Below are 27,981 nucleotides of genomic sequence, written 5' to 3'. Positions count from 1 at the left end.
AGACAGAGAGAGAGAGAACGCCATGGCAGAGTGTTCCAAAATAAGCAAATATAAAACGTACGTCACCCCAGACTACACTAAAGTGTACCCCTGCCTAATAAGGGTCAAAATAATGACAGTGTTGCTGGCTGCACTGTTTGCAACAGTGACTTTTCTATTGCCTATGGTGGGTTAAAATGTAAAAGACATGTTGAGGTGAGTTTAACAGGTGTCTTTTCCTCATTAGCATAGCTAACGTTATTTAAACTAGCTGGCTAGCTGCTAAGGAGCTACAGTGCAGACATCCCATCTCTCCCGGAAGTTCCGGGAGTCTCCCGCAAGTTGATGTTGCTACCTCCCTGAAATGAGTTTTTGCAGGGTAGGATGTCTGAAGTCGTGAGAATGGGAGACAATCTGCAGGGAGTGGTGAACCCAATAGTATTTTCTCATTTCATGGCAGGCTGGGCAAACATGTGAAGAAGGGAAGGGAGGCTTACACTGATGGATTGAGGTGAATAAATAACAGCAAATGCTAGCTCCCACTGGTGGGAAAGAAACATAGAAAACCTACAGCACAATACAGGCCTTTTGGCCCACAATGCTGTGCCGAACACATACATACTTTAAAAATTACCTAGGGTTACCCATAGCCCTCTATTTTTCTAAGCTCCATGTACCTATTCAGGAGTCTCTTAAAAGACCCTATCATATCTGCCTTCACCACCATCGCTGGCAGCCCATTCCACACACTCACCACTCTCTGTGTAAAAATCTTAGTGCTGACATCTCCTCTGTACCTGCTTCCAAGCACCTTAAAACTGTGCCCTCTTGTACTAGCCATTTTAGCCCTGGGAAAAAGCCTCTGATTATCCACACGATCAATGCCTCTCATCATCTTATACAGCTCTATCAGGTCACCTCTCATCCTCCGACGCTACAAGGAGAAAAGGCTGAGTTCACTCAACCTGTTCTCATAAAGCATGCTCCCCAATCCAGGCAACATCCTTGTAAACCTCCTCTGCACCCTTTCTATAGTTTCCTCATCCTTCCTGTAGTGAGGTCATCAGCAAATTTACTAACCCATCCCTCCACTTCCTCATCTAGGTCATTTATAAAAATCATGAAGAGAAGGGGTACCAGAACAGATCCCAGAGGTACACCACTGGTCACTGACCTCCATGCAGAATATGACCCATCTACAACCACTCTTTGCCTTCTGTGGGTGAGCCAGTTCTGGATCCACAAAACAAGGTCCCCTTGGATCCTATGCCTCCATCCTTACTTTCTCAATAAGCTTTCCATGGGGTACCTTATCAAATGCCTTGCTGAAATCCATATACACTACATCCACTTCTCTAAATTTGACAAAGCCATGTTAACTATTCCAAAACATATTATGACTCTCCAAATGTTCGTAAATCCTGCCTCTCAGGATCTTTTCCATCAACTTACCAACCACTGAAGTAAGGACATACTGGTCTATAATATCCCGGGCTATCTCTACTCCCTTTCTTGAATAAGGGAATAACATCTACAACCCTCCAATCCTCTGGAACCTCTTCTGTCCCAATTGATGATGCAAAGATCATTGCCAGAGGCTCAGCAATCTCATCCCTCGCCTCCCACAGTAGCCTGGGGTACCTCTCATCCGGTCCCAGAGACATCCAACTTGATGCTTTCAAAAAGCTCCAGTACACCCTCTTTCTCCATGTCTATATGCTCAAGCTTTTCAATTATCTGTAAGTCATCCCTACAATCACCAAGATCTTTTTCTGTAGTGAATACTGAAGCAAAGTATTCATTAAGTACCTCTGCTATCTCCTCTGGTTCCATACAAACTTTTCCACTGTCACACTTGATTGGTCCTATTCTCTCACATCTTATCCTCTTGCTCTTCACATACTTGTAGAATGCCTTGGGGTTTTCTTTAATGCTGTTCACCAAGGTCTTCTCATGGCCCCTTCTGGCTCTCCTAGTTTCATTCTTAAGCCTTATAATCTTCTAGATATCTATCATTACCTAGTTTTTTGAACCTTTCGCAAGCTTTTCTTTTCTTCTTGACCAGATTTTCAACAACCTTTGTACACCATGGTTCCTGTAGCCTACCATCCTTTCAGTCTCATTGGAACGTACCTATGCAGAACACCACACAAATATCCCCTGAATATTTGCCACATTTCTGCCATACATTTTCCTGAGAACATCTGTTCCCATTTTATGCTTCCAAGTTCCTACCTGTTGCTTCATATTTCCCCTTACTCCAATTAAACGCTTTCCTAACTTGCCTGTTCCTGTCCTTCTCCAATGTTGTGGTAAAGGAGATAGAATTGTGATCACTGTCTCCAAAATGCTCTCCCACTGAGAGACCTGACACCTGACCAGGTTCATTTCCCAATACCAGAACAAGTACAGCCTCTCCTCTTGTAGGCTTATTGTGTCAGGAAATCTTCCGAACACACCTAACAAACTCCACTCCATCTAAACCCCTTACTGTAAGAAGATGCCAATCAATATTTGAGAAATTTAAATCTCCCACCACAATAACCCTGTTATTATTACACCTTTCTAGAAACTGTCTCCCTATCTGCTCCTCGATGTCCCTGTTACTATTGGGTGGTCTATAAAAAACACCCAGTAGAGTTATTGACCGCTTCCTGTTTCTAACTTCCACCCACAGAGACTCAGTAGACAATCCCTCCATGACTTCCTCCTTTTCTGCAGCCGTGACACTATCTCTGATCAACAGTGCCAAGCCCCCACCTCTTTTGCCTCCCTCCCTATCCTTTCTCAAGCATCTAAAGCCTGGCACTCTGAGTAACCATTCCTGCCCCTGAGGCATCCAAATCTCTGTAATGGCCACAACATCATAGCTCCAAGTACTGATCCACGCTCTAAGCTCATCCGATTTGTTCATGATGCTTCTTGCATTAAAATAACACATCTCAAACCATTGGTCTGAGCATATCCCTTCTCTATCACCTGCCTATCCTCCCTCTCGCACTGTTTCCAAGCTTTGTCTATATGTGAGCCAACCACCTCTTCCTCTGTCTCTTCAGTTTGGTTCTCACCCCCCAGCAATTCTAGTTTAAACTCTCCCCAATAGCTTTTGCAAACCTCCCTGCCAGGATATTGGTCCCCCTCAGATTCAAGTGCAACCCGTCCTCCTTGGCTGAGGTGTGCTGGAGGGCTCAGTGTAAGGGTCATCAAACTGTCTAATGCTCCATCCCAAAAGTTGTGAAGTTCCAATCACTGGATTCTTTTAAGGTCAAAGTAAATTTATTACCCAAGCACGTACAGTATATATTACTATATCCTAACTTGAGATTCATTTTCTTGCAGGCCTTTAAAAGGGATAAAAGAGAACTATAATAGTATTTACAAAAAAAAAACTATACATAACAGACAAAGACAGACAATAAACCAATATACAAAATAAGGCAGACAATGCAATTCAAAAAAATATAATACTGAGACCATGAGTTGTAAAGAGACCTTGAAATTAAGTCTGCAGGTCAAAGCTCAAAGTGAAGTTATTATCAAAGTACATATATCACCGTATACAACCCTGAGATTTGTTTTCTTTAGAGCATACTCAGTTAATCCAAGAACCATAATAGGATTAATGAAAGATCACACCCAACAGGGAAGACAAAAAAAATATACAAAAGACAACAAACTGCAAATACAAATGAAAAAAGAAATAATGATGATAAATAAATAAGCAATAAATATCGAGGACATGCGATGGAGTCCTTGAAAGTGAGTCCATTGGTTGTGGGAACAGTTCAGTGATGGGGCAAGTGAAGTTGAGTGAAGTTGTTGCCACTGGTTCAAAAGCCTGATGATTGAGGAGTAGTAACTGTTCCTGAAGCTGATGGTGAGGTCCTGAGGCTCCTGTACCTTCTGCCTAATGGCAGCAGCGAGAAGAGCATGACGTGGGTGATTGAGGTCCCAGATGTTAGATGCTGCTTTCCTGCAACAACACTTTGTGTAAATGTGCTCAATGGTTGGAAGGGCCTTACCCATGATGGACTGGGCTGTATCCTTTACTTTTTGTACGATTTTCCATTCAAGGGCATTGGTGTTTCCATACCAGGCTATGATGCAGCCAGTCAATATTCCCACCCTTACACACCCATGGTAGTCTGTCGAACTTTTAGATGTCATGGCGAACAGAAGATGTCTTCGATAGGTGGAGTCCCAAGTCCCTATCTGGAAAATTCCCTCCAAGGCTCTCACCATCCATACTTGGAACTATATTCTTTCACTGAGAGATTTCCAAGATTTTAACTCACTAATAACATTGTGGATAGTACTCACAACTCAAACACTGTAGCAGTTCAAGAAACCAGCTCATCACTACCTTTTCAAAGGATGCTGGTACCTGACCTGACATATGTAGTGCCACCAGTCTTATGAGTTATTCCAGATTCTAGCATTTTCCATCTCTGTTGCCTCTTTTGTCTCCGAGGAAAAATAGGGATGGACAATTAAATGTTGTCTTAGCCTGAAAAGCTCACATCTCTTCAATGAATAAAAAGTTTCAAATCTTCCAGCACCTTGTGTATTGAAAGGTGCTGTGTGACATGTTCAGTGTGGTTGAAGTCCAGCTACAATGTTGGTTGCTGGATCCTGCTTCAAGTTATCATCGTATTGCAAATGGCCAGCTGAATCTTTTCAAATTACGACTAATCCATGACGTCCAAGATACCCATCTAAGCTAATCCCATTTGCCCTTGTCAGTCTAAACTCCTATTCAGGTACTTGTCCAAGTGTCCTTTAAATGCTTCAAACATTTCCTCTGGTAGCTTGGCTATATATGGAATATATGGGCCACTCTCTAGGTAAAAACATTGCCACTCGTGTTCCTCTTGAATCTCTCCCCTCTCACGTTAAACCTATGCACTCTAGATTTTGATTCCCCAACCCTGGGAAAAAAAGACTTTTGTGTGCTCACCGTATTTATATCTCTCATGACTTAGCACAGCTCTCACCAGTCATTCTGCCAGATTCCAATGAATAAAGTCCCAACCTTCTCACTCTCTCTCTACAACCAAGTCCCTTGAGTCCCAGGAAAATTCTTGCTAATCTCTTCTGCACTCTTTCCAGTTTAATACCATCTTCCCTCTAAAATGCTGACCAAAATAAAACGTGATACTCCAAATTTATCACCATCTTGTACAACTGTAACATAACATTCTTTGATACTCAGTTCTCTGACTGCTGAAGGTTAGTGTGACAAAAGCTATCCTCACCACCTTGTCTACCTGTAACGCAACTTTCTTTTGTTTTCCTCCTCAGCAATTATTCTCCTCCTCCTTACGCTCAGGCAACACAAGAAGGAGCCTCAGTCAGCTGACGAAGGTGACGATGTGTGTGAGAACATTATCAGATACGACGACGAAGGAGGCGGAGAGGAGGACACCCAGGCTTTCAACATTGCTACCCTGAGAGGGTCTCACATGAGGCGAGCAGCCAAGCTCCGTGACAACGTAAAATCAGAAGTTCGGTCAGTATGCAGGCAGTCTCTTGGGTTGGGGCCTGATGCTGCTGTATTCCGAGAGTTTATCAACGACAGGCTGAGGGAAGCGGACACGGATCCCTCTGCTCTCCCTTATGATTCCCTGCAGACCTATGCATTTGAGGGGAGTGGCTCACTGGCAGGATCCCTAAGTTCAATCTCTTCAATAGCCTCTAGTTCAGACCCACCTTACGATTATCTCTGCGACTGGGGTCCCCGATTCCACCACCTGGCTGAACTGTATGGGAACTATGACACAGCCTCATGAAGGCAGGAGGCAGTCGTGAGTATCTCTGTTGAGGTCATCCCCGTGCTTTTGATGTCGCCTCATTCACCTACTGTGCCTGCTTACATCTGGGCATTCCTTCTGATGCAAAAAAACTTTTACCACTTTCCACTTTCAGAAGATTGCTTCTCATTAGATGTTTGGAACCTGAAATTCTTGGCGTGAATCCAGAGCAATGGAAAAATTCATCAGCGACACTGGGATAACAAATGGGCTTCAGTGGGAATCTGTGGAGAATGTGACTGCTGAAGATCCTTTTCATGTCAGTTCTCACCTGACATGGACTTGGAACATTGCAAACTAAAGACAAAATGAAGTGATTTATTTAGCATTCTGAATTCGTTGGTGTAAAATTTTGAGCACCAACGGAATTTGAATTAGTGTTCCTCCATTTCCTAAGCTCATGGGTCAGAGGTCAGCCACATCTACAGGTTCAGTGTCTTTCTACCATTGGTCAGTAGATTATGGGTTCTCTTACCCTCTAGGGTCATGAATACATGAACTAAACTGACACTCATGGTGGCCTCTTTCAGATACAATACTAAATGGAGATGTTGCCACTCACTAGAAACATCATCTTTTCAAGGTTGCACAGTACTTAGGGGTGTGGTGATAGTGGAGGGTGATGAGGAAGATGCATTGAGGGGATCTGGCGTTATGCAGATAACTAACATTCAAGATGATGCAGTGCACAATCTGTTACCCAGATCTTCTAAGCTGTTCTAACAAAGGCACTAACTCATTTACAACAAAACATTTCAGTGTAAATTCTGATGGAAGTGTGTAGATTGGTGCATTTTGTGGATCAGTAAGAGAATATTTCAAATTTTAAGAAAGCCGGCCTTAGACTTCTATAACACCCTTCACTACAGATGTCCTGAAGCACTTTTTAATCAGCAAGGTATTTATGAGTTGCAAGTCACTATTGTAGTGTAGGAATTATATTGGCCAATTTGCACATACTGCAAGCTCCTGGAAACAGCAATATGAAAATAGCCAGCTAATCATTTTTTGATTCTAGCTGTGGGACTGATGTTAACCAGGAGACCAGGCAGAACTGTCCTTTTCTGCTTCAAAATAGCATTGTGAGATCCTTTAGATCCACCTGAGAAAACAGACTGTTCTTGCTTTAGCAATCCTTCTGAAAAGGCAACTGCTCCAATATAATAACATACTCCACTTGTTGTTCTGTATTCCCCAGAGGGGGATTTGAACCCTTAACCTTTTGATTATGAGTCAGTAGTCTTACCAGTTAAGCTGCAGAGTTTTTTAATCACCCTGCTTTTGTTGTGTTTTCCTGTAGCTTTCCTAGAGCAGTTTTGCGCTTATTCAGCAAGACAGGATACTTTCCATTTCAGTCACGCAGCGCCTGTCTCATGCATTACCAAGACTGCCTTGTACGGTGTAAAGCAAAACTTGCTCAGCACCAAACCAATCTCAGAAGAGCACTTCTGACTGCACTATCGTGACAGTAGCAATTTAATAGTGATTAGGACCCTATTAGGGATGCTTATGTGACCTATCAATGTCTAGGCAGGAAATAATACTGATACTGAACCAGCTCACTTTACAAACAGTACTCACAGTTAACGGAAAGATTGTTCATTCCATAGCTCCAGTGATCAAAATGCTCTTTTATTGGTGACTGATTTAATTTATTTCTCTCTTGTTACTATCTATCCAACCAATGGAAACAGACTCTCACCATTTGTTACAGAATTCTCAGCAATAAGCAGCTCTGAGTGCAAGCCACATTTTGTATCACTCATCCATTGGTGATATTGGCTCAGTTTATTGTGTTTTATTTTCCATTGTTCTCTCTCTGGAAGTGGGGAAGAAGCCCAGCCTGATCTGACCATGTCTTCCTGCTCTGCATTTCTAACTCCTGCATTCTCTTGTCTAATTTCTTTTGCCTGTGTTCTCACTCTATATCTCCTTTCTCTCACTCACTGACCAAGTCACTTTAGAATCTAAACCGTAGTATAGTATAGCACAGGAACATAACCCTCAACCCATGATATTGTGCCATCCCTTCTGCCTGCACATGATCAATATCTCTTCGTTCTCTGTATATTAATGTGCTTATCTAGGAACTAATTAACTGCCTCCATTGCACCTGCCTCCATCATCACACCTGGCAGCACATTCCAGGCTCTATATTTTAAAAAAGACTTGCCAGGCACATACCTTTTGAACTTTCATCCCTCTCACCTTAAATGCATGTCTGAAAGTATTAGAAACTTCAGACCTGGGAAATAGATCAAACTATTTATTTGTGCCTCTTATAATCTTATGCACTTCTATCGGTCTCTTCTCAGCTACTGATGCTCCAATGTAGCCTTGTTTACAGTTAATCTCTGTGTAGATCCCAGTTTTACCCTATCAGAGACACACCCGCTATAACCCTGTGATCCTCCCTCCAGTTCAGTGTGCCTCTTTTTTCTCCTTCCCAGTTCTGATGAAGTGCCTTCAACCTGAAAAATTAACTCTGTTGCTCTTCCCAACCTGCTGAATATTTCCAGCATTTTCTGTTCTTATTTATTCACTCAGTCAAACTTCTGGCTTACTTTCCACCATCCAACCACAGTCCATCCACAATTTCACCATCCATCCCCTCTCTGGTTTTGATTCCATCTGCCATTCCCCTCTCCCCTAATGGCTTCTCTATTCACCTTTACTTATCACAGCCTAGCCCTGGTGGTCCTTCATGTTGTTGCTTATCTCATTTCTCATTCCAGATATTTCACATTCCACCATCCCACTCCCCCCATTTCACTCCACTGTCCCAACTCCAACTAACTCCAAACTCCTGACACAACCTGTCATCTCTCAGTCAACCGATCACCTTAGACTCCCTCCCCCCCCCACCTCTTTATACTGGCCACCTGCCCTTTCATTCTCAATTGTGATACAGGATTTCGACCCAAAATGTCAACAAATACTGCTCAAGCGGTTGAGTTTCTCCAGCAATATGCACAAAAGCAGTGATGTGTTTTCGTTTTGCGTGCCATCCAAGCATCACATTCTGTACGCAATTACACTGAGGTAGTAAAGAACAAAGCAGAATGCAGAATATAGTGCTGCAATTCCTGAGAAGGTGCAGGTAGACAAGTTGGCCATACGAATGACATGGATTAACAGACAGATTGATTGGTCCACTCTGTGCCAGCTCACAGAGCAATCCAATTGACCCACTCAGCTGCGTTGTAAGGTTCCTCTCCCAGTCCCATATCCTCAGCACTGTGCGTTTGGTTACACTTACTCCTCTGCAGTGGGTTAATCCAGCTGGTATAGACTGGCTTGGCCCCCATCTACAGTATATCATCAAGAAATCTGAATCCATGCTGTCAGAACCCCTTGCGATATTAAGTTGCAGTCAAGTGTCCCCTCACCCTTATTCCCGTAGATAGTTCTTGCCTATCCAATTTTCTGTACCTCCTTCCTGATGGCAGCAAAGAGAAGAGGGCATGGCCTGGATGTTGGAGGTCCTTGATGATGTATGCTGCTTTCCTGTGAAAGTGCTCCTTGTAAATGTGCTCAATTGTGGGGAGGGTTTTACCTGTGATGCACTGGGCTGTATCCACTACTTTTTGAAGCCATTTCCTTTCGGGAAAATTGGTATTCCCATAAGAAGCCATGACATAACCAGTCTTTACACTCTCCGCTGCTCATCCTATAAAAGTTTTTCAAAGTTTGAGGTGACATGCTGAATCTACACACAGTTTTAAGAAAGTAAAGGCATGGCCGTGCCTTCTTTGTACTAGTGATTACATGCTGGACCCAAGACAGATCCTCTGAAATGATAATGCTGAGTAATTTAAAGTTGCTGACCCTCTCCAACTCAGATCCCCTTATGAGGATTGGCTCCTGGATGTCCAGCTTCCCCCTCCTGTGGTCAATAATCAGATCTTTGGCTTTGTTGACATTAAGAGATTGCTGTTGTAGCATCACTGAGCCAGATTTTCGATCTCCCTCCTATATCCTGATTTGTCACCACCTTTGATTTGGCCCACGACATTAGTGTCATCAGTAAACTTAAATGTGGCATTGGAGCTGTGCTTAGCCGTACAGTCATAAGTGTAAAGCGAGTAAAATAGGGGCTAAGCACACGGCCTTGTGGTGCACCTGTGCTGACGTAGATTGTGGGGGAGATGATGTTGCCAATCTGAGCCGACTGGGGTCTACAAGTGGGAAGAATGATGATCCAATTGCATTGAGGCCTAAGTCTTGGAGCTTATTGATTAGTCTTGAGGGGATGATGATATTGAATGCTGAGCTGTAGTCAAAGAAGAGCATCCTGATGCATGCATCTTGACTGTCCAGATGTTCCAGGGTTGAGTGGAGTGCCATTGAAGTGGCATCTGCTGTTGACCTGTTGTGATGGTAGGTAAATTGGAACAGATCCAAGTTGCTCTTCAGGCAGGAATTGGCACGCTTCATCACTAACGTCTCAAAGCATTTCATCACAGAGGATGGAAGTGCTACTGGATGATAGTCATTGAGGCTGGCTACCACATTCTTCCTGGGCACTGGTAGAAATGAAGTCTGTTTGTGCAAATGAACATAGCCCTTCAGTACCTGATGTTGTATTGACCTTTTAACCTACCCTACGATCAACCTAACCCTTCCCTCATATAAAGCTCATAATCCTCCATTTGTTTTTCTTCTATGTGCTTATCTAAGAGTCTGTTAAATGTCCCTAATGTATCTGCCTCTACCAACACCCTGGCAGTGCGTTCCAGGCACTTGCTTCGCTCTGAGTTAAAACCTACCTCTGACATCTCCCCTAAACTTCCCTCCACTCACCTTAAAAGGATCCTCACTGGTATTAGCCACCACTGCTCTACGAAAAAGGCACAGGCTGTCCTCTCTGTCTATGTCTCTTATCATCTTATTCACCTCTGTTAAGTTGACTATCATCCTGCTTTGCTCCAAAGAGAACAGTCCTAGCTTTCTCGACCTTTCCTCATAAGACATGCTTTCAAAGCTAGGCAGCATCCTGGTAAATATGCTCTGACTTCTCTAAAGCTTCCACATTCAGCCAAAACATTTATTGCATCAAAAGTTGATTAACTTAAGACTTTGGGCTGAGCTGTGTGACAACAGATTAATTTTCTCTCATTCATTAACTGTCCTGGAAATTAAATTTCTTTATAAATTGTCTCTGAAAGCCTGAATTTTTGGAACTGAGATGACAGTATTCTACTAAGGAGTATAATTACTGAGCTCAGAACTTAATAAGCAAAGGGAAAAATAATTGTAGATTGTGAAAATCTAAAATCAAACTGGGTGGGGAACACTCAGCAAATTGGGTAGCAGCTGTGGAGATTGAATCTCAGTTAACGTTTCAGGTTGGCGTTAATCTTATCTGATACTCTCTACATAGTTGCTGCCTGACCTGCTGAATATTTCCAGCTTTCCCTGGTTTAATTTCAGTTCTAACATCAAGAAATATGTCTGTACATACAGGATGGTAGAAATTTGGAACTCACTTAAAGAATCATAGAACCAAAGAGCATAGACACAGTGCTGTCCCCAAAAAGGTCCATGCTGACCAAGGTGCCTACCTAAGCTAATTCCATTTGTCCTTGTGTGGCACATATCCATTCAAAACTTTCCTATCCATGCACTTATCTGAGTGTCTTTTAAATGCTGTCAACGTACCTATCTCAACTACTTCCTCTAACAAATCACTCCATATATGCATAACCCTCTAGGCTATGGAGTTGTAATTTGTGTCCTTTTAGATCTTTCCCTTCTCACCTTAAAGCGATACCCTTTGATTTTTCTTCTGCAAATAGAAATTGTGGCTGCATGGACAGTGAGTTTTCATCTTAGGAATGATAGATTTAGTTTTAAGCATATGGAGTTAATGTGCAGATCAGTCATGACCTCATGGTATGGTGGAACAGGCTTGGGAGGGAATGGGTTGTTGGAGGTGCATGTGGCGGGGTGGGGGGCGGTAGGGCTTCGCTCATCTTCCATTGTTTTGAAGAATGTGAGGCAATTGCATCGCAATGTAAAACTTTCCTACAGGGTCCAACAAGGGAGACGTGAGGTGAATGTGTTCACTAATTTAGAGACATAGAATACTACAGAACTGAAACGAGTCCTTTAGCCCATCTAGTCAGTGCTGGCCCATTGTTTTGCCTCGTCCTATCTACCTGCACCTGGACCAAATCCCTCCATTCCCCTGTCATCCATATATCAATCTAAACTTCTCTTAAATGTTGTAATTAGTCCACATTTTCCACATCGCTAGTAGCTTGTTTCACACTAGTATCACCCGCTAAGTGAAGAGATTCCCTCTCAGGACCTCCTTAAATATTTCACCTATCACCCAAATCCTATCAATTTGGCATGTCTAGAATGAGGGGTCAGGGCCTCATTTCTTCATCCAGGGAGGAGTGAATACCCAACAGGTCCATGGAAGATCAGTCACTGGGTCTATTCAAGGCAGAGATGATGGATATGAAAGTATATGGGATAAGAAAAGTGTCACTGAAGGAAAAGATCAGCATGGGTGAGATGGGCTGTAGGGTCTGTTTCAATGCTTAAAGTTCAAAGCAAATTTGTTATTGAAGTACATACACAACCCTGTGATTCATTTTCTTGTGGGCATACACAATAAGTCTAAGAAGCACAATAGAACCAATGAAAGACAGTGCCCAGGAGGACAGACAAACAACAGGACGGATAAACAGCCAATGTGAAAAATACAACAAACTGTGCAAATACGAAAGAAAAAAATTAAAAAGCAATACATATCGAGAAATGAGATGAAAAAATCCTTGAAAGTGAGTCCATAGATTGTAGAAACAGTCAGTGATGGGGCAAGAGAAGATGAATAAAGTTGTCCCCTCTGGTTCAAGAGCCTGATTGAAGGTGGTAGTAACTGTTCCTGAATCTGGTGGTATGAGCCCTGAGGCTCCTGTACCACCTTCCTGATGCCAGAAAAGAGCATGGCCTGGATGGTGGGGGTCCTTGATAATAGATGCTGTTTTCCTGTGACAGCGTCTTATGTATATATGTTCAATAGTGGGGAGGGCTTTATTCATGATTGACTGACTCATATCCACTGCTTTTTGTAGGATTTTCTGTTCAAGGGCATTGGTGTTTCCATACCAGTCTGTGATGCAACCAGTCAATATAATCTCACTTCTCGAAGTTTGTCAAAGTTTAAGAAGTCATGCTGAATGTTTGCAAACTTCTAAGGAACTAGAGGCACTGTTGTACTTCCTTCGTAATGGCACTTAGATTTAGATTAGATTATGAAGACACACAGTCCTTTTCTTATTGTCATTTAGCAATGCATGCATTAAGAAATGATACAATATTTCCTCCGGTGTGATATCACAAAACACAGGACAGACCAAGACTGAAAAAACTAACAAAACCACATAATTATAACATATAGTTACAACAGTGCAACAATACCATAACTTGATGAAGAAGTCCATGAGCACAGCAAAAGTTCAAAGTCTCTCAAATGTCCCACATCTCACACAGACGGGAGAAGGAAGAAAAACTCTCCCTGCCATATCCAACCACGGTCCGGCTCTGAGTCATCCGAAAACTTCGAGCTCTGATCAGCTCTCCGACACCGAGTACTGAGCACCATCTCTATCTGAACGATTCGACCTCCTTCTTGGTCGCCAACAGCAGGCAAAGCCGGGGATTTTGAGGCCTTCCCTCCGAAAGATTCCCAACTGCGCAGTAATGACAGCAGCGAATGAGCGTTTCAGAAATTTTTCCAGATGTTCCTCTGTGCTTTCACATCCCTCTCCATCAAATTAGAATTGTCCATGGCGCCTATTTAACTGATACGATATCATTTTTCACCGGAGGGCTGGATCCAGGACAGATCCTCTGAAATGATAACATCAAGGAATTTAACATTGTTGACCCTCTCCACCTCTGATCTCCCAATGAGGACTGGCTCATGGACCTCCAGTTTTCTCCTCCTGAAGTCAATAATCAGCTCATTGGTCTTGCTGACATTGAGTGAGAGGTTATTGTTGTGGCTGTATGTCTTTATCAACCATGATTTAGCAGACACCTAGAGCTGAGTGGAGACACAAGAAGCTACAGATGCTAGAATCTGGAACAACACAGAAAACACTGGAGAATTTCAATGGATCAGGTGGCATCTGTGGAGGGAATTCGACAATCAGCGGTTACAGTTGAGACCCTACATCTAGTCTGAAAAGATGAGGAGAGGGAACCAGTATAAAGAGGTAGAGGGAAGAGTTGGCAGGCAATAGGTGGATCCATATGTGGGCTGGTGAAATGCAGATGCCCCTGTTTATTGTTTCCTTCAATATCACAGTGACAACCTCCAAATATGGAGCACTTCAGTATATCCTGAGTTTGTGAAGGGCACTATATAAATACAACTCTTTTCTTCATCTTTGGTTAGCATGAGAAGAATGCAATTAGTTTATATATATATATACACACACACATTTGTAAACTGGAGATTTTTTTCCCCGTGTGTATCAATTTTAACTGCCATTGTTTAAATAAATTATTCCTCCCCAGCCGATGAATACCAGCTTAGTAGTAATATAGCGTTGAACTTTCTCTTTATTCCTATTGCAAGGTACGGTTGCTGGGAATAACTGTAAACTTGCTCATACAATTTAAGATGAAGATTTTATTAAGCTGCCGCTTTTTATATTTATCGAGGGCGCCACTGGGCAAGGAATCCCTAAACCAACATTTATACAGTAAGTGCTGTCAGTGGAAATATTTCCAACAATCACTTCAATTGTATCTGCAGAAATTGAACTAATAGATGAATAGAAAGAAAATTGTGCAGTTATTTCTATCTTTGCACAGTTCCAAGGTGGCATTTTGCATACAGTTGAACCCCACTGTTTGCAGTGTTTGGGGATGAGCTAGAAAAGATCTTCATCTGTCAGATTGTACACAGCTTATCCATTATACCATTATCTAAAACCACATTTTGTATTCCATTATGATAAATTTATCAGCCTCCTGTTTATACTGAGTACCATCTCTATGGATTTAACCTCTACATTACAGAAAGCTACTTGCACACTATAGATATTTTTTTCTGTGTATAGCCCCGGTAAGTGTTATCGTTTAGATCAATTTCTTCTAACCAGAGGTGACAGTTGGATTATAGTTGTAGAGTCGTAAGGCACAGAAACGGGTCCTTCGGCTCAACGGTTCCATGCCAACCAGTATTCCCAACTAAGCTGGTTTCATTTGCCTGCTTTTGGGCTATCTCTCTAAATCTTTCTTATCTATGTCGCTGTTTAAACACATTAATGTTGTAAGTGTACCTCCCTCGACCACTTCCTCTGGCAGCTCATTCTGATACTGACTACCCTTGGGGTGAAAAGTTTACCCCACAAGTTCTTATTAAATCTCTCCCCTCTCACCCTCAGTCTATGGCCTCTAGTTCTTGATTCCCCAACTCTGATGCAATTACTGTGTGCATTCATGATTTTAACACCTCCATAAGATCACCCCTCATTCCAATGAAAAAAGTCTCAATCTGTTCAAGTTTTCTCCATAACTCAGACCCTCAAGTCCTCGTGAATTTCCTTTGCATTCTTTCTGACTAGGTGGCATTTTTCCTGTAACGGGGTGACCAGATCTGTTCACAATATTTCAAATGCAGTCTCACTAATATCTTGTACAACTGCAACATAATGTTCTGACCTCTGTACTCATTGCCTTGGCTGATGAAGGACAGTATGCCAAAAGCCTTCTTTGCCCACTTGTCTACCTGTGACGTGACTTTCGGTGAATAGAGCTACACAGCTGAGAAACAGGTCATTCAGCCCACTAGTTCCATAATTGTAATCTATTTCACAATGTAGCAATTTCAGCAGAAGCAATAACATTGATTGTCTTCATATATCTTTGGAGTTCCTTTTCAACATACCATAAACATGAGAAATTCTGCAGATGCTGGAAATACAAAGCAACACACACAAAATGCTGGAGCACTTCAGCAGGTCTTTAAGCTTGTACTAGATGTTAACCATATAATCATAGTCATAAATATTAATAGCAGAGTAGGAGACTGTTTGGTCCATTGTGTTCATCATGGTCTGATAGTTCTGTGATCATTTTGGGATTTATTACATTCAGCAAAACGGTTTTTAAATGTCTGAAGGTTTCCGCCCTCACCATCTGTTTATAGGGAGAGTTCCAGACTCTCCTCAGCTTTCTTTTATCCTTACACCAGTTGTCCTATTTCTGACCTGAAAGTATGTACAATGTCAAAAAAACAGCAGCCACTAGAAGCCTGAAATAAAATCGGCGAATGCTGGAAGTAGCCATCTGTGGAGGGCGCACAGAGGGAATCATTTACATTTCAGGTTGACAATCTTTCATCAGAGCTGGCCAGTTCTGATACAAACTGTAAAGGCTGATCATCTGAAGTGTAGAGTCTAGTGGACTATGATGCATCTGGCCAAAAGGTGAGATGCTCTTCCTTGCTCTAATGCTGAGCGTCATTAGAACAGTGGACACAAAAGGCAGCAGATGCTGGAGGCTGAAGCAACACACAAAAGAACTGGAAGAACTCTAAAGATCCAGCGGCATCTGTGGAGGGAAATGGACAGTTTATGTTTGAAGTTGAGTCCTTTCATTTGGGCCACCATAATTCCCTGTCCCTCATCATGGATGTTCTTGTAGGACATGTTATAAATCAAACATAGTTTACGTTGCCAAGAATGAGAAAAAACTGAGGGAACAAGGAATGTTTGAGATAGGCTAAGACTAAGAAGAACACAAGCAGTGGTGGAGCTGACTGAGAGGATCCATTTCTGGGCACAACACACTGGGAAAGCTGTAAACTTTTGAAGGAGTGCAGAAGAGATTTACTAAAAATGTTCCAAGAGAATGTACGTTAATCATAGAGAAAAGTTGTTCTCCTTCAAATGAAGAACATTGCAATAGAATCTAATGGAGGTATTTAAGATAATGAAGGGTATAGACTGATCAGGTAGAGAAAAGCTGTTCTCACCAGTGGCGTGGATCAAGAACTAGAAGGCATTGAACAAATGTAACTAGCAAAAGAACCAAAAGTGAAAAGGAAGACAAAGTTTCTTCATGGTTCAAATCTGGAATATGCTAGTAGATATAATAGTGAAGACAAATTTAATTGTAGCTTTGAAATGTGGACTGGCAGTACTTGAGTAAGGTGTCAAACTATAAGGAGAATTTAAGGCAATTTGATCAATGAATTCCTGTTACACAGAGCTACTACCAATTCAATGCACAAAAGGGTCATCATCTTTCTATAGTTTTGTAAGGTTGAATCGTCAAAGATGCCAACATATTTCACAAGAATTTTATCATGCCTGTTGAGACTAAGCTACAATGGAAACACTCATTCTGAGAGTTTTGGATTTGTTCAGCATAGAAACAGGCCCTTCAGCTCATCAGATCTACACTAATTCCATTTGCCCTCACTCGGTCCATCACCTTCTCTGTTTTACTACAGACGTACAAAAACAGGTGACTAAACCCTCACTAGGTCCATCATCTCCTCTGTTTTACCATAGACATACAAAAAACAGGTGACTAAACCCTCACTAGGTTTATCGCTTTCTCAGCTTTACCATAGATGTACAAAATAGGTGACTAAACCTTTACTAGGTCCATCGACTCCTCTGTTTTAGGTTTCAATAGGTATATTTAATGTCAGAGAAATGTATACAATATACATCCTGAAATTCTTTTTCTTTGCAAACATCCACGAAAACAGAGGAGTGCCCCAAAGAATGAATGATAGTTAAACGTTTCCTCTCATACACAAGCAGCAGAAAGGCAATGACCCCACCACCGCCCCCACCAACAAAAAGCATTGGCGCCCCCCACCAAGCACTCAAGTGTGCAGCAAAGCATCAATAAAGACAGACTTGCAGTACCCTAAAGTCTACTCGTTCACCCGGTAATTCGACATACCACAGGCTCTTTCTCTCCCTATAGGGGAAAAAGAGATGTCCCCGTTTCACAGCGCGAGGGCAGGCGTAATAAACAACTCACTGATTGATGACGTTAAAAGTCTGTTGCACCGCTTTTTCAAGCTCTGCACCCAGAAAGCTCAGCTCTCTGGACAAACAACTCACAGCAGCTAACCCGCTGCTCCTGATGTTCCATGTTCTCCCATGACACCTCAGTCAGGGGCACCGGCCTTGAATCAGCCCATCTCCAGAGCCATGAAAATCCAGTTCACTGAAGGCACACTAGTCTTCCAGGCCACGTCCTTGGGATATCAAAAAAGTAGCTGGTGGTGAGGCCCTGACAGCAGGTCCCATTCCTGCAAAGAACTGAAGTCAGAGTGTAACTCCAGGCTAGGGTCTTCAAAAAAACCTCGAAAAGGAAAAAAAAAGATATCAAAGATAGAAATAAAGCTGTTTCCGAAGATACAAGCAAAGGAGTTGCTGTTTGGTGCCATCATCACTTTACCATAGAAGTACAAAACCAGGTGACGAAATCCTTCAAGAGGAGGAGTTTAAAGGAGAGTTGGGGACATTTATTGTGATCAAGAGTTTGATGATTTATGGATAAGTTCAAATGCTTTATAATTAACTAGCTAGTTTGCTGTTGATTTAGAATGTACAGAAAGTGCAATGAATTCTGCTGCCCATACTCGACCCATAAATCTGATGACAACATTGGCATAATTTATCAAATCTGAATGGTCATCAGCTAGATCAAGAGATTGTAACACTTCAGTCCTGATTTTGACAATTTGTTTTTAAAATTAAATACATAACCTAACATCCATAATCTATAATGATAACAGAAAATTCTGGATGCATTCAGTGGGTGAGGTTTGGATCCCTGAGGTGGAGAAGACACTCCTTTTCCAGGTAATTACCCCTTCCAACAAGCAGAAGTAAAAGTGGGGCGATGCAAATTGTTACTAGAAGTATGGGCAATATTAATATTTTCATTGCTACAGAAACTTAAAAATTTATTCCATTATTTAACATATTTTGTATACATTTGAGAACATCTATGTTTGTGCTTTAGATTTGTTAGCTTTTGAGTATCAATGACAAAGTGCTTTGTTGCATAAGAAATAAATTCTGTTCCCTGTAAATTTGAAATATATATTTCTTTTTATCCTATATTTCTATTTATATATGTGTATAAAATAAAATAGTTTGTCTCCAATAACTGGGTCAAGTTGCTATTCATTTTCTGTAGAATCTGGTGGTTATTTTATAATGGGAATAATCCATACCACAGAAAGAATTTATGTCCACTGCCAGAGTGAGGCTATATGCAAACTGGACGAACAGCATATCACATTCCGCCTGGGTAGTCTACAGCCCAATGGCATGAATTTTGAAATATCCATTTTCAGGTAAATTGCTCCCAATCTTAACCTTTTCTCTCTTCTTCTGACCAACCCAGTTCCTTTTACATCTACTTCAGTCTCCATTATCCTGTTTCTGTTCCCTCCACTACACACTCCAGCAGCCCATCAAACATACTCTCCTCCCACTCGGTCTCCTACCTGTTCCTACTGGCCCACACCACCTCCACGCTCCATCTTCCTTTCCTATCATATTCCATCATCTGCTGTCCTCTGTTGCCTCCACCTATCACCTCCGAGCCTCTGTCACTACTCCCCCCCCCCCCGTCTGCCTAGTACCTCCCTTCACTTGCCAGATCTTGCCATACCCTTTTCCCTCACTTCTTTACATTGGCTATCTCCTCTCAATCTTTCAGGCTAGATAAGTTGTCTCAACCTGAATTGTTCTCAGTCCATTTCCCTCCACTGATGTTACCTGACCCACTGAGTTCCTTCAGCATGTTATTTGTTGCTTCTGATCCCCAGCATCTGCAGCCTCTTGTATCTCCTTTATGCAGGATTTTATCAAAGGCTTTCTGAAAATCCAAGTACACATCACTAAATTTCCCTTATCTCTTGTGCCAGTTACGGCCTCAAAGGACTGGTTTGTCAAACATGATTTCCTTTCCAGCAGTCTATGTTGACTTTGAGTCATCTACTGATATTGTGAAGGTGTACTGTTATCCAATTCTTTATAGGAACCTCCAGCATGTGGCCTACTGTTCATTTTATGCTAATCAATCTATAGTTTCCTGACTTTCATGCCACTCTTCAATTTCTAGAAACTTCATGATCTATAAAATTCTGGAAAATAGCAATAAAAGCACTTCTATTTCTATGGCACCTAGTTTATTACTCTGTGGTTCACAAGATCAAGGCAGGTCTCTGACTGAAGTGTCAGTGTCCTGACGAAGGGTTCCGGCCTGAAACATCGACTCATCATTTCTGACTGATGCTGCCCGACCTGCTGAGTTCATCCAGCGTACTGAAAGTGTTGCTTTGATCTTTTACAGCATCTGCAGATTATTTTGTGTTTACAGGTCACTGACTGGCTTAAATCTCAATTTCTTAATAATGCTGATCTCCTTTAGTTTGAACATAGAACAGTACAGTGCAGGACAAACCACTTGGCCCATAGGGATATGCTGATGTTGATGCCGATTTATACTGAACATCCTCTTCCTGTGTACCATCCATATCCCTCAATGCCCTTCATATTCATTCATCTATCTACAGGTCCCTTAAACTCCACCAGACTAGTTACTTCCACTACTACTCCTGGTAACTCATTCCAAGTACCTACCACACCCTGCGTAAATAAAAATGCGCCCTTCACATTACCTTTAAACATTCTCCCTCTAACCTTAGGGGCATTTCTTCAGCTGTTTGGTATTTCAGCCCTGGAGAAAACCTACCTTTACTTCTCATAATTTTAGAAACCTCTATCAGGTCTCCCCTCTGCTTCTACTGCTCCGGAGAAAATAACCCATGTTTGTCCATTTTCCTTGTATTTGATACACTCTAATCTGGCAACATCCTGGTAAAACTCTTCTGTACCCTCAGCATAGTCTCCACATCCTTCTATAATGGGACAACCAGAACTGCACATAATACACGCGAGAGATTCTGCAGCTACTGAAAATTCAGAGCAACACACACAAGATGCTGAAGGAACTCAGAAGGTCACAGAACATCCATGGAAATATATTAACAGTTAATGTTTTGGGCCAAGACCCTTCTTCAGGACTGCACATAATACTCTAAATATGGCCTGATTAAAAAATTGTATACCTGCAGCATTACATCCTTACTCTTCTACTCAGCACCCTTACCAATGAAGGCAAACATGCCTTCCTGACCACCTTAACAATCTGGGTAGCTACTTTCAGTGAACTATGGATCTGGTCCCCAGGATCATTCTGTACCTCAATATCATGAGGTCTAACAGTAACTGCATACTCCCTCCTTTTATTTGACACCTCCCCCACCCCCCCACCAACACCAAAGTGCAACAGCTCTCACTTGTTCAGATTGAACTCTTCTGCCATTTGAGTTATTCAGCAGACTCAGCCTCAGAATAGTTCATCCCTTTAGAACGGAGATGAGGAGGAATTTATTTAGCCAGAGAGTGGTGAAGCTGTGGAAATTATTGTCACAGATGGCTGTGGAGGATAAGTCATTGTGTACATTTAAAGCAGTGGTTGACAATTTCTTGATTTCTAATGATGAGGAGAAGGCAGGAGAATGAGGTTAAGAGGGAAAATATATCAGCCATGATCAAAAGGAAGAGCAGAATCAATGGGTCAAATGGCCTTATTCTGCCCCCTATGTTTAATGGTCTTGTGGTCTTCTCTTCCCAAATCTATAAGGGTTCTATATCCCACAATATTCGCTAATACTGTTCACAACTCCTCCAATCACCTTCTCCCCATTAGATCCCTGGTGCCTTCTTCTCATTGCTGCCGTCAGGAAGGAGGTACAGAAGCCTGAAGGCACATACTCAGCAATTCAGGAACAGCTTCTTCCCCTCTGCCATATGATTCCTAAATGGACATAAATCACAGTTTTTTTCTATAGTATCATCTATTGCATTGTACTGCTGTCACATCGTTTACAAATTTCACAACATATGCTGGTGATATTATACATGATGGTGATTCTTGATTCTGGTCCCTTAACAATTATTTGAAAACTAAACAAAAATATTTGTTTAATTATTCTGTCATTTCAGTTACAAGTATATTTCTGATTCCAGGGGACCCACATAATTGCATTAATTTTTTTCATTCCTTACTACTGATGTTGGTAACAATTTGTGAATAATTTAAGTTAGAGATAGCTTGTTGCATGAAAATTCACCACAGGTAGACTGAAATATAGTGTTGAGGTTGCAGTTAGGTCAGTCATTAAATGATGGAACACGTTCAAGGGAACAAATGCTTCTTATTCATATCTACATCTTCTCCACATCCACACTATCAAAACCCCTCAGGAACAAGTACGCTTCCCACGGTCAGAATCTGGCTCAGGATGAGCTGGCTTCCTTACAGTTACATGGAGGTGATGAGAGCTTCTGAAGATACAGGTCACCTCAGGTTTAGGAGTACAGGTGAAGGCTTATTACACTGTAGCCGAGATGAAGCCGGAGAGACAGGAAAACCACTGAGAACATCAAATTCCAGCGTCTTGGGGAGCAACAGAGAAAAGTTCAGAGTAAATTTATTATCAAAGTATTTACAGTGCATATATATCACCATATACAACCCTGAAATTAATTTTCTTGCAGGCATACACAATAAATCTAACAGACACAAAGTGAAAGACCACACCCAACGGGACAGACAAACAATATGTAAAAGACAACGAACTGTGCAAATACAAAAGAAAAAAATAAATAAGCAATAAATATCAAGAACATGAGATGAAGAGTCCTTGATAGTGAGTCCTTGGGATGTGGAAACAGTTCAGTGATGCAGCAAACGAAGTTGAGTGAAGTTATCCCTTCTGGTTCAAGAGCTTGAAGACTGAGGGGTAGTAACTATTCCTGAACTCAGTGGCATGAATCCTAATAGTCCATGAACTAGGACCCCAAATTTGGGCCACCGGTTCCATCTGGGGGAAATAATCCTTATCATGATTTTTGGCAAGGTATACACCCCTAGTGCTAGAAAATATGTGATAACATTGCAGCAGTGGTAGCTTGCATGGTAACCTCCATGCTATAAGAACCATGGTCCCATGGTGCTTTGCCTATGGTAAGATGAATTATGCCAGGTACCTGTCCCCTTACTTTGCTCAGATGATGAACCTCCCAGAGAAGAATCCTTCTGTGTGTGAGGGCTTCAAGACAGGCCAATTCTCAGTGCAACTGTCAAGTAACAACCCCTTTGGGCAGATCCCTGTGGACCAGGCTATTGAAGCCACAGTGAACAAAGACACACACAGACTCCTGGAGGTACATCACGGTTCAGCCTGAATGCTGGAGCTATCAAGCGTTACGACATAACAGCTGAACACCGCAGTGGGACAGTTAACGGAGATGGTGCAAGGCAACAAATCAGAGCTTTGTCATGCGGAGCTGCAGCGGTCAAGAATCCAGAAAGTTGAGGAAGTAGTTTCAGCAGTGGTTAGCTTCATACATGAATGGTCAACCCATTTGCAGAGAATTGGGACCTCATTAGCATCTCTATGCCAAAGGCAGCCCCAAGGATGTTGCCTCCGACCTGATGAAGGCATATGTGATTGGTGAGCAATGCTAAGCAACCTTCAAGGATGAGAGGCTAGAGGAAGACCCACCAGCAAAGAAATTCCATGACCCAGTGAAAACCAACAAGCTGAAAACATTCAGTGATATGTGTAAGAAGAGAGAAGTGAAATCAAATGGGAGGGCGATCATCTTGAAAGCAGACAGGTCTTTGTTTGGATGCATATCATAGTGATGGCACAAGGGCGCAGTCTACGTATGGAGGATATCCTTTCTCATCCCCTTGGACCATTGCCTTGGGCCCTGTCCACACCAGAAGGATTGCTGAGAAAGACAAATAAAGCCACAACCTTGCAGAAAAATGTAGCAGTAGAAGAGCAACTCCCAGGAAACTCTGCTACAGTCATTGATGGAATAAACTTGGTCCAAAGAGTGAAAGGTGATCAAATTACTTTCAGAGATGTTGCTGTGACAATTCTGGGTATGGCTCTGAGGGAAGGCAGTCAGAGTAGCAGAATCAATGTTGTGTTTGACACATACAAGGAGAACTCTATAAAGAATAGTGAAAGATCTCTACGGGATGAAGAGACTGGTCATGACTTGCAAGGTATCACAGGCACACGGATGGTGAGGCAGTGAATGAGCTCGCTGACCAAAGTCAGTAACAAAAATAGTCTCATTAGCTTCATAGTCCATGAATGGAGGAAGGCGGAGTACAGAGCAAAGCTACAGGAGAAGATTCTGTATGCAACTGTGAATGACAAATGTTACAGAATCACGTCTCAAGACAGTGAGGAGGTGTCAGCTCTTCCGGGTCAACAAGAAGAAGCAGATGGCCACCTACTTCTCCATGCTGCCCATGCCACAAGAGAGGGATACCAATCTGTAGTGGTCTGCTCAGAAGACACAGAAGTCTTTTTCATGTCTTTAGCATTTTGTGACAGGATTGAGGCCCCATTGTTCCAGAAGTGTGGCACTAGAACCTGTACAAGGCTTGTAGACATTAGGAAGGTTGCTACCACTGTTGGCATAGAGGTTTGTAGGGCTCTCATCGGGTTGCACACATATACAGGATATGACACTGTAGGTGCTTTTGCAGGCAAAGGGAAGACAAGTGCCCTAAAACTTCTGACTGATCAGCAGCAGGGAAACTCAGGACACATTCTCAGAGTTAGGACAGGAATGGGACCTCTCCCCAGAGCTGATGGACAAACTGGAGACACTTACATGTCTCCTGTATGCCCCAAAAGCGTCGACCACCAAGGTCGATGGGCTCAGGTATCACCTTTACTGTGCCAAAAAAGGTGGAATCGAAAGTCATCAACTCCCACCATGCAAGGACTGCTTAACAAAACATGCACAGCATGCCAACTACCAGGCTGGTACATGGAGAAGATGTTTGGAGAAGGACGCACAAGTGCCAAGCCCTGTTGGCAGAGGATGGAAGATGGAGAGAGAAGAGGAAGCTGAACAGTTGGTAGTGCACTGGATGGAAGGCCAGCCAGCACCCGATGCCATCCGGGATCTACTGGCCTGTAACTGTCCAAAAAAATGTTCACTCGCAAGATGTATGTGTGTTGCAAATGGCCTCAGGTGTACTGACATGTGTAGACTGGCAGACTGTGAGAACTAGGCATCCACCTCAGAGAGTGTGGAAAGTTCAGATGAAGAGGTGGAAGATGTGGAAGACTTGGAAAATTATTATGATTATTAATAGGTTATGAAAGTATGGAAAACAAAATATGGAAAGCAGTCTTTGATTAAATACGTTTATATATTCATTTTACAACCAAATGGGGCCTAGGTTATGGCCATGTAGAACTCCACATTTGAATTATTGTACTGTAATTCTATATGCTATGACAAAAGCTTAAGATTGTTTTGATTTGATACAATATGGAAAATATCATGACATTGATAAAACTCCAGAAATCTTTCCAAATGAGGTTTTTTACCTTTTGGGGGGGGGGTAACATTTTCTGCTGTACTGATGTTAATCTGGAATATATACTGTTACGAGAATACACATAAAATTAAGATGTTTGCTGGCCTGGGCTAGCATCAGTGGCATCAGCAGTTGGTCTGCCACCTGCCCTCAGGGGAAGGAGAGATAAGGAACAATGGAGCAGCGTCTGGAGTTGTGTAATGAAGGGATGTGGGAGAGAGAGCTGTCTGGAGCGGCTCCTCCCTTTGAACCCTGAACTGTTTGAAGTGATGGACAGGCGATACCCCAGCAGGGGGATAAAAAGGGACAGGTTCGCTAAGACAGACACACACGCCACCCGAGGTAACGAGACCCTGGAAGCGGTGCGCCTCTCACGAGTGGGTGAGAAGTGCCAGACAACGACAAGGGTGGAAAGGTACGATCAGCGGGAACCCGGTGTGTGTCCGCCCTTGCCTGGGTGCCGGGTTCACTGCAGAGGATCGACCGCATCTGGAGGAGGGGTCACAGTCGGTGACCTCAGGTGACATCACCAAGGACCCGCCCCAAATGCTGTTTGTGAGCCATCTCGCTGGTCTGTGAGTGAAGCCATTCTGAATGATCAGTTGTTCCTATTCTATGTCTCTCTTCCCCCACCTTGTCCATCGCCATGGCAACGATTACTGCGAACTGAACTACTAACTGGACTGAACTTTGAGTCATTTTGAAATTGGTCATTTACCCCTAGACAACGATAGAGCTTGATTGATGCTGTTATCTTAATTCTGTGCACATGTGTGGTTATCATTGTTGAATTGTTGCATTTATTATCCTTTCGATTACTGTGTTGCTTGTTTCTTTAATAAAACTTTCTTAGTTCTAGTACTCCAGACTCCAACTGAGTGATCCATTTCTGCTGGTTTGGCAACCCAGTTACGGGGTACGTAACAATACAAAAAGTGATTACTTCTTTGAAGTAATAAAGCTGTCACATATTTTCTAACTCTAGAGATGTATACCTTGCCAAAAATCACTATGAGCATTATTTCCCTCGGATCGTACCGACCAACCCTACTGGCTCACAGACTATAAGGCCCCTGTACCTTCTTCCTGCTGTTTCCATACCAAATGGAGATGTAACTTGCCAGGACACTCTCAATGGTTCTCCTGAAAAATGCAGTTAAGACGGGGGGAAGGAGCCTCACTTGCTTCTTGTAGCAAAACCAACATGCTGGTGAAATTTCGGCAGGACTGTTTTTAGGTTTGCATGGTTAAAGTCACCAGCGACAATGAAGATACCATCAGGGTTTTTGGATTGAAAGTCACTGATGGTGCTGTAGAGTGCATGCAGTGCCTTGCCGGCATTAGTGGGGGGGGGTGTAATATATACAGCTACTAACACAATTATACTGACCCAGAATATGCCAAAAGACAAGAACTAAGGAGGTAATGACAAATTTTTAAGTTAAAAGTTCTCGAGAATGTTTGCCAACAATGTACAATTGTTACTATTTGCAATAGTTAATGGGTATTGTTCCATCTTATATTTCAGAAATTTCTTGTTTTTTATGCTCTTTGAAGCTACACATCTCATTGCCCTGTTGCATGTAGTTCGATTGAAATTCACTCCATTTCAGGTTCAAGCTGAAGTATAATTGTCATTCAACCATACATCAATGTGCACGAATACAGCCAGATGAAATAGCATTAGTCCAGGGCCAAGGTGCAAAACACAATACTAACAGTCATACACAGCACAAGGGACATATAACATGTATAAGATAGCCAGCACATTTAAGATAGTAATCACAGAAAGAAATATAATCCAAGTTCCTGAGCCCACTGCAATAGTCTGTAGTCCAAAACACTACAGCTTGACTTCTGCCAGTTGAACACTGGGAGCACCGCTGACTCTAGCATGGACACCACGCCACACTACCTCCAGCATTCCGGTGCAGTGCCTAACTCCGATGCCTGAGTAGCTGCGAACAGGCGACACTGAGGCTTGAGGCCTGGTCCTTGCTATGACCGAGGCCATGAAGCTCCCCCGCCATTCACTGATAAACCAATGAATTGGACTTGCAGCATTCCTGCATGGAATATCTTGTGATCATAGAAAATACATTTAAAAGGACAATAACACCTTTCATTGACCCAGTAGAAGTCACTGCACCCAAGTGTGCTGCTATATCTATTGAAGAGTGGGCATATTAGATCCATAGCCCATGAGCTGCAACATACTGCCTATACTGATTTGAGTACTTACTTAAGCACAGATCTAACACGAATTGAATGAAGAGCTATACCATGGGGCGGCCGGCACAGCCACTGCCTCACAGCACTCACATGTTTTCAGACCAACTTCTGTGTGGAAACTACACATTTTTGCTGTGTGTGCATGGGTCTCCTCTGGGAGCTCTGGTTTCCTCCCAAATGCCAAAGATATGAGTCTGTATGTTAAATGGCCACTACTCATGGACGTGAGTGGTAGAATCTGGGTGGAGCTGAGGATATGGGCAGAGAAGAATGGGAATAATGTTGGATCAGTATAAATAGTGGGGGTGGGGGAGATGGACACGACCCACCCTGTAAAATGCCTTTTTCAAAATCTCCTTTCAACAAAAACAAAACAAAATCTCCCTTCAACAAAAACAAAACAAAAGCTTCATGCCATCTTAAGTTTCTTCCTCCAGGCAGTTTATCTAATCAGCCATTC

The 27,981-nt window shown here is 42.4% G+C and overlaps 1 protein-coding gene across 3 annotated transcripts in view; it reads left to right on the top strand.

Annotated features, from left to right (window-relative positions):
* Positions 1-18,924, top strand: part of LOC134352492 (cadherin-7-like) — a 145,879-nt gene extending 126,955 nt beyond the window's left edge. For all 3 annotated transcript variants that reach the window (XM_063059776.1, XM_063059766.1, XM_063059769.1), the window contains one exon: positions 5,281-18,924. In XM_063059776.1, the coding sequence (XP_062915846.1) occupies positions 5,281-5,768 (488 nt within the window). In that variant the 3' untranslated portion in view covers positions 5,769-18,924. The remainder of the gene's footprint in view (positions 1-5,280) is intronic.
* The last annotated feature ends 9,057 nt before the right edge of the window (positions 18,925-27,981 follow it).

Source organism: Mobula hypostoma, chromosome 1 (assembly GCF_963921235.1).
Source record: "Mobula hypostoma chromosome 1, sMobHyp1.1, whole genome shotgun sequence".
Classification (NCBI taxonomy): Eukaryota; Metazoa; Chordata; class Chondrichthyes; order Myliobatiformes; family Myliobatidae; genus Mobula; species Mobula hypostoma.
Note: the sequence above shows the minus strand (reverse complement) of the source record. Positions and strands in the feature narration are given on the sequence as shown.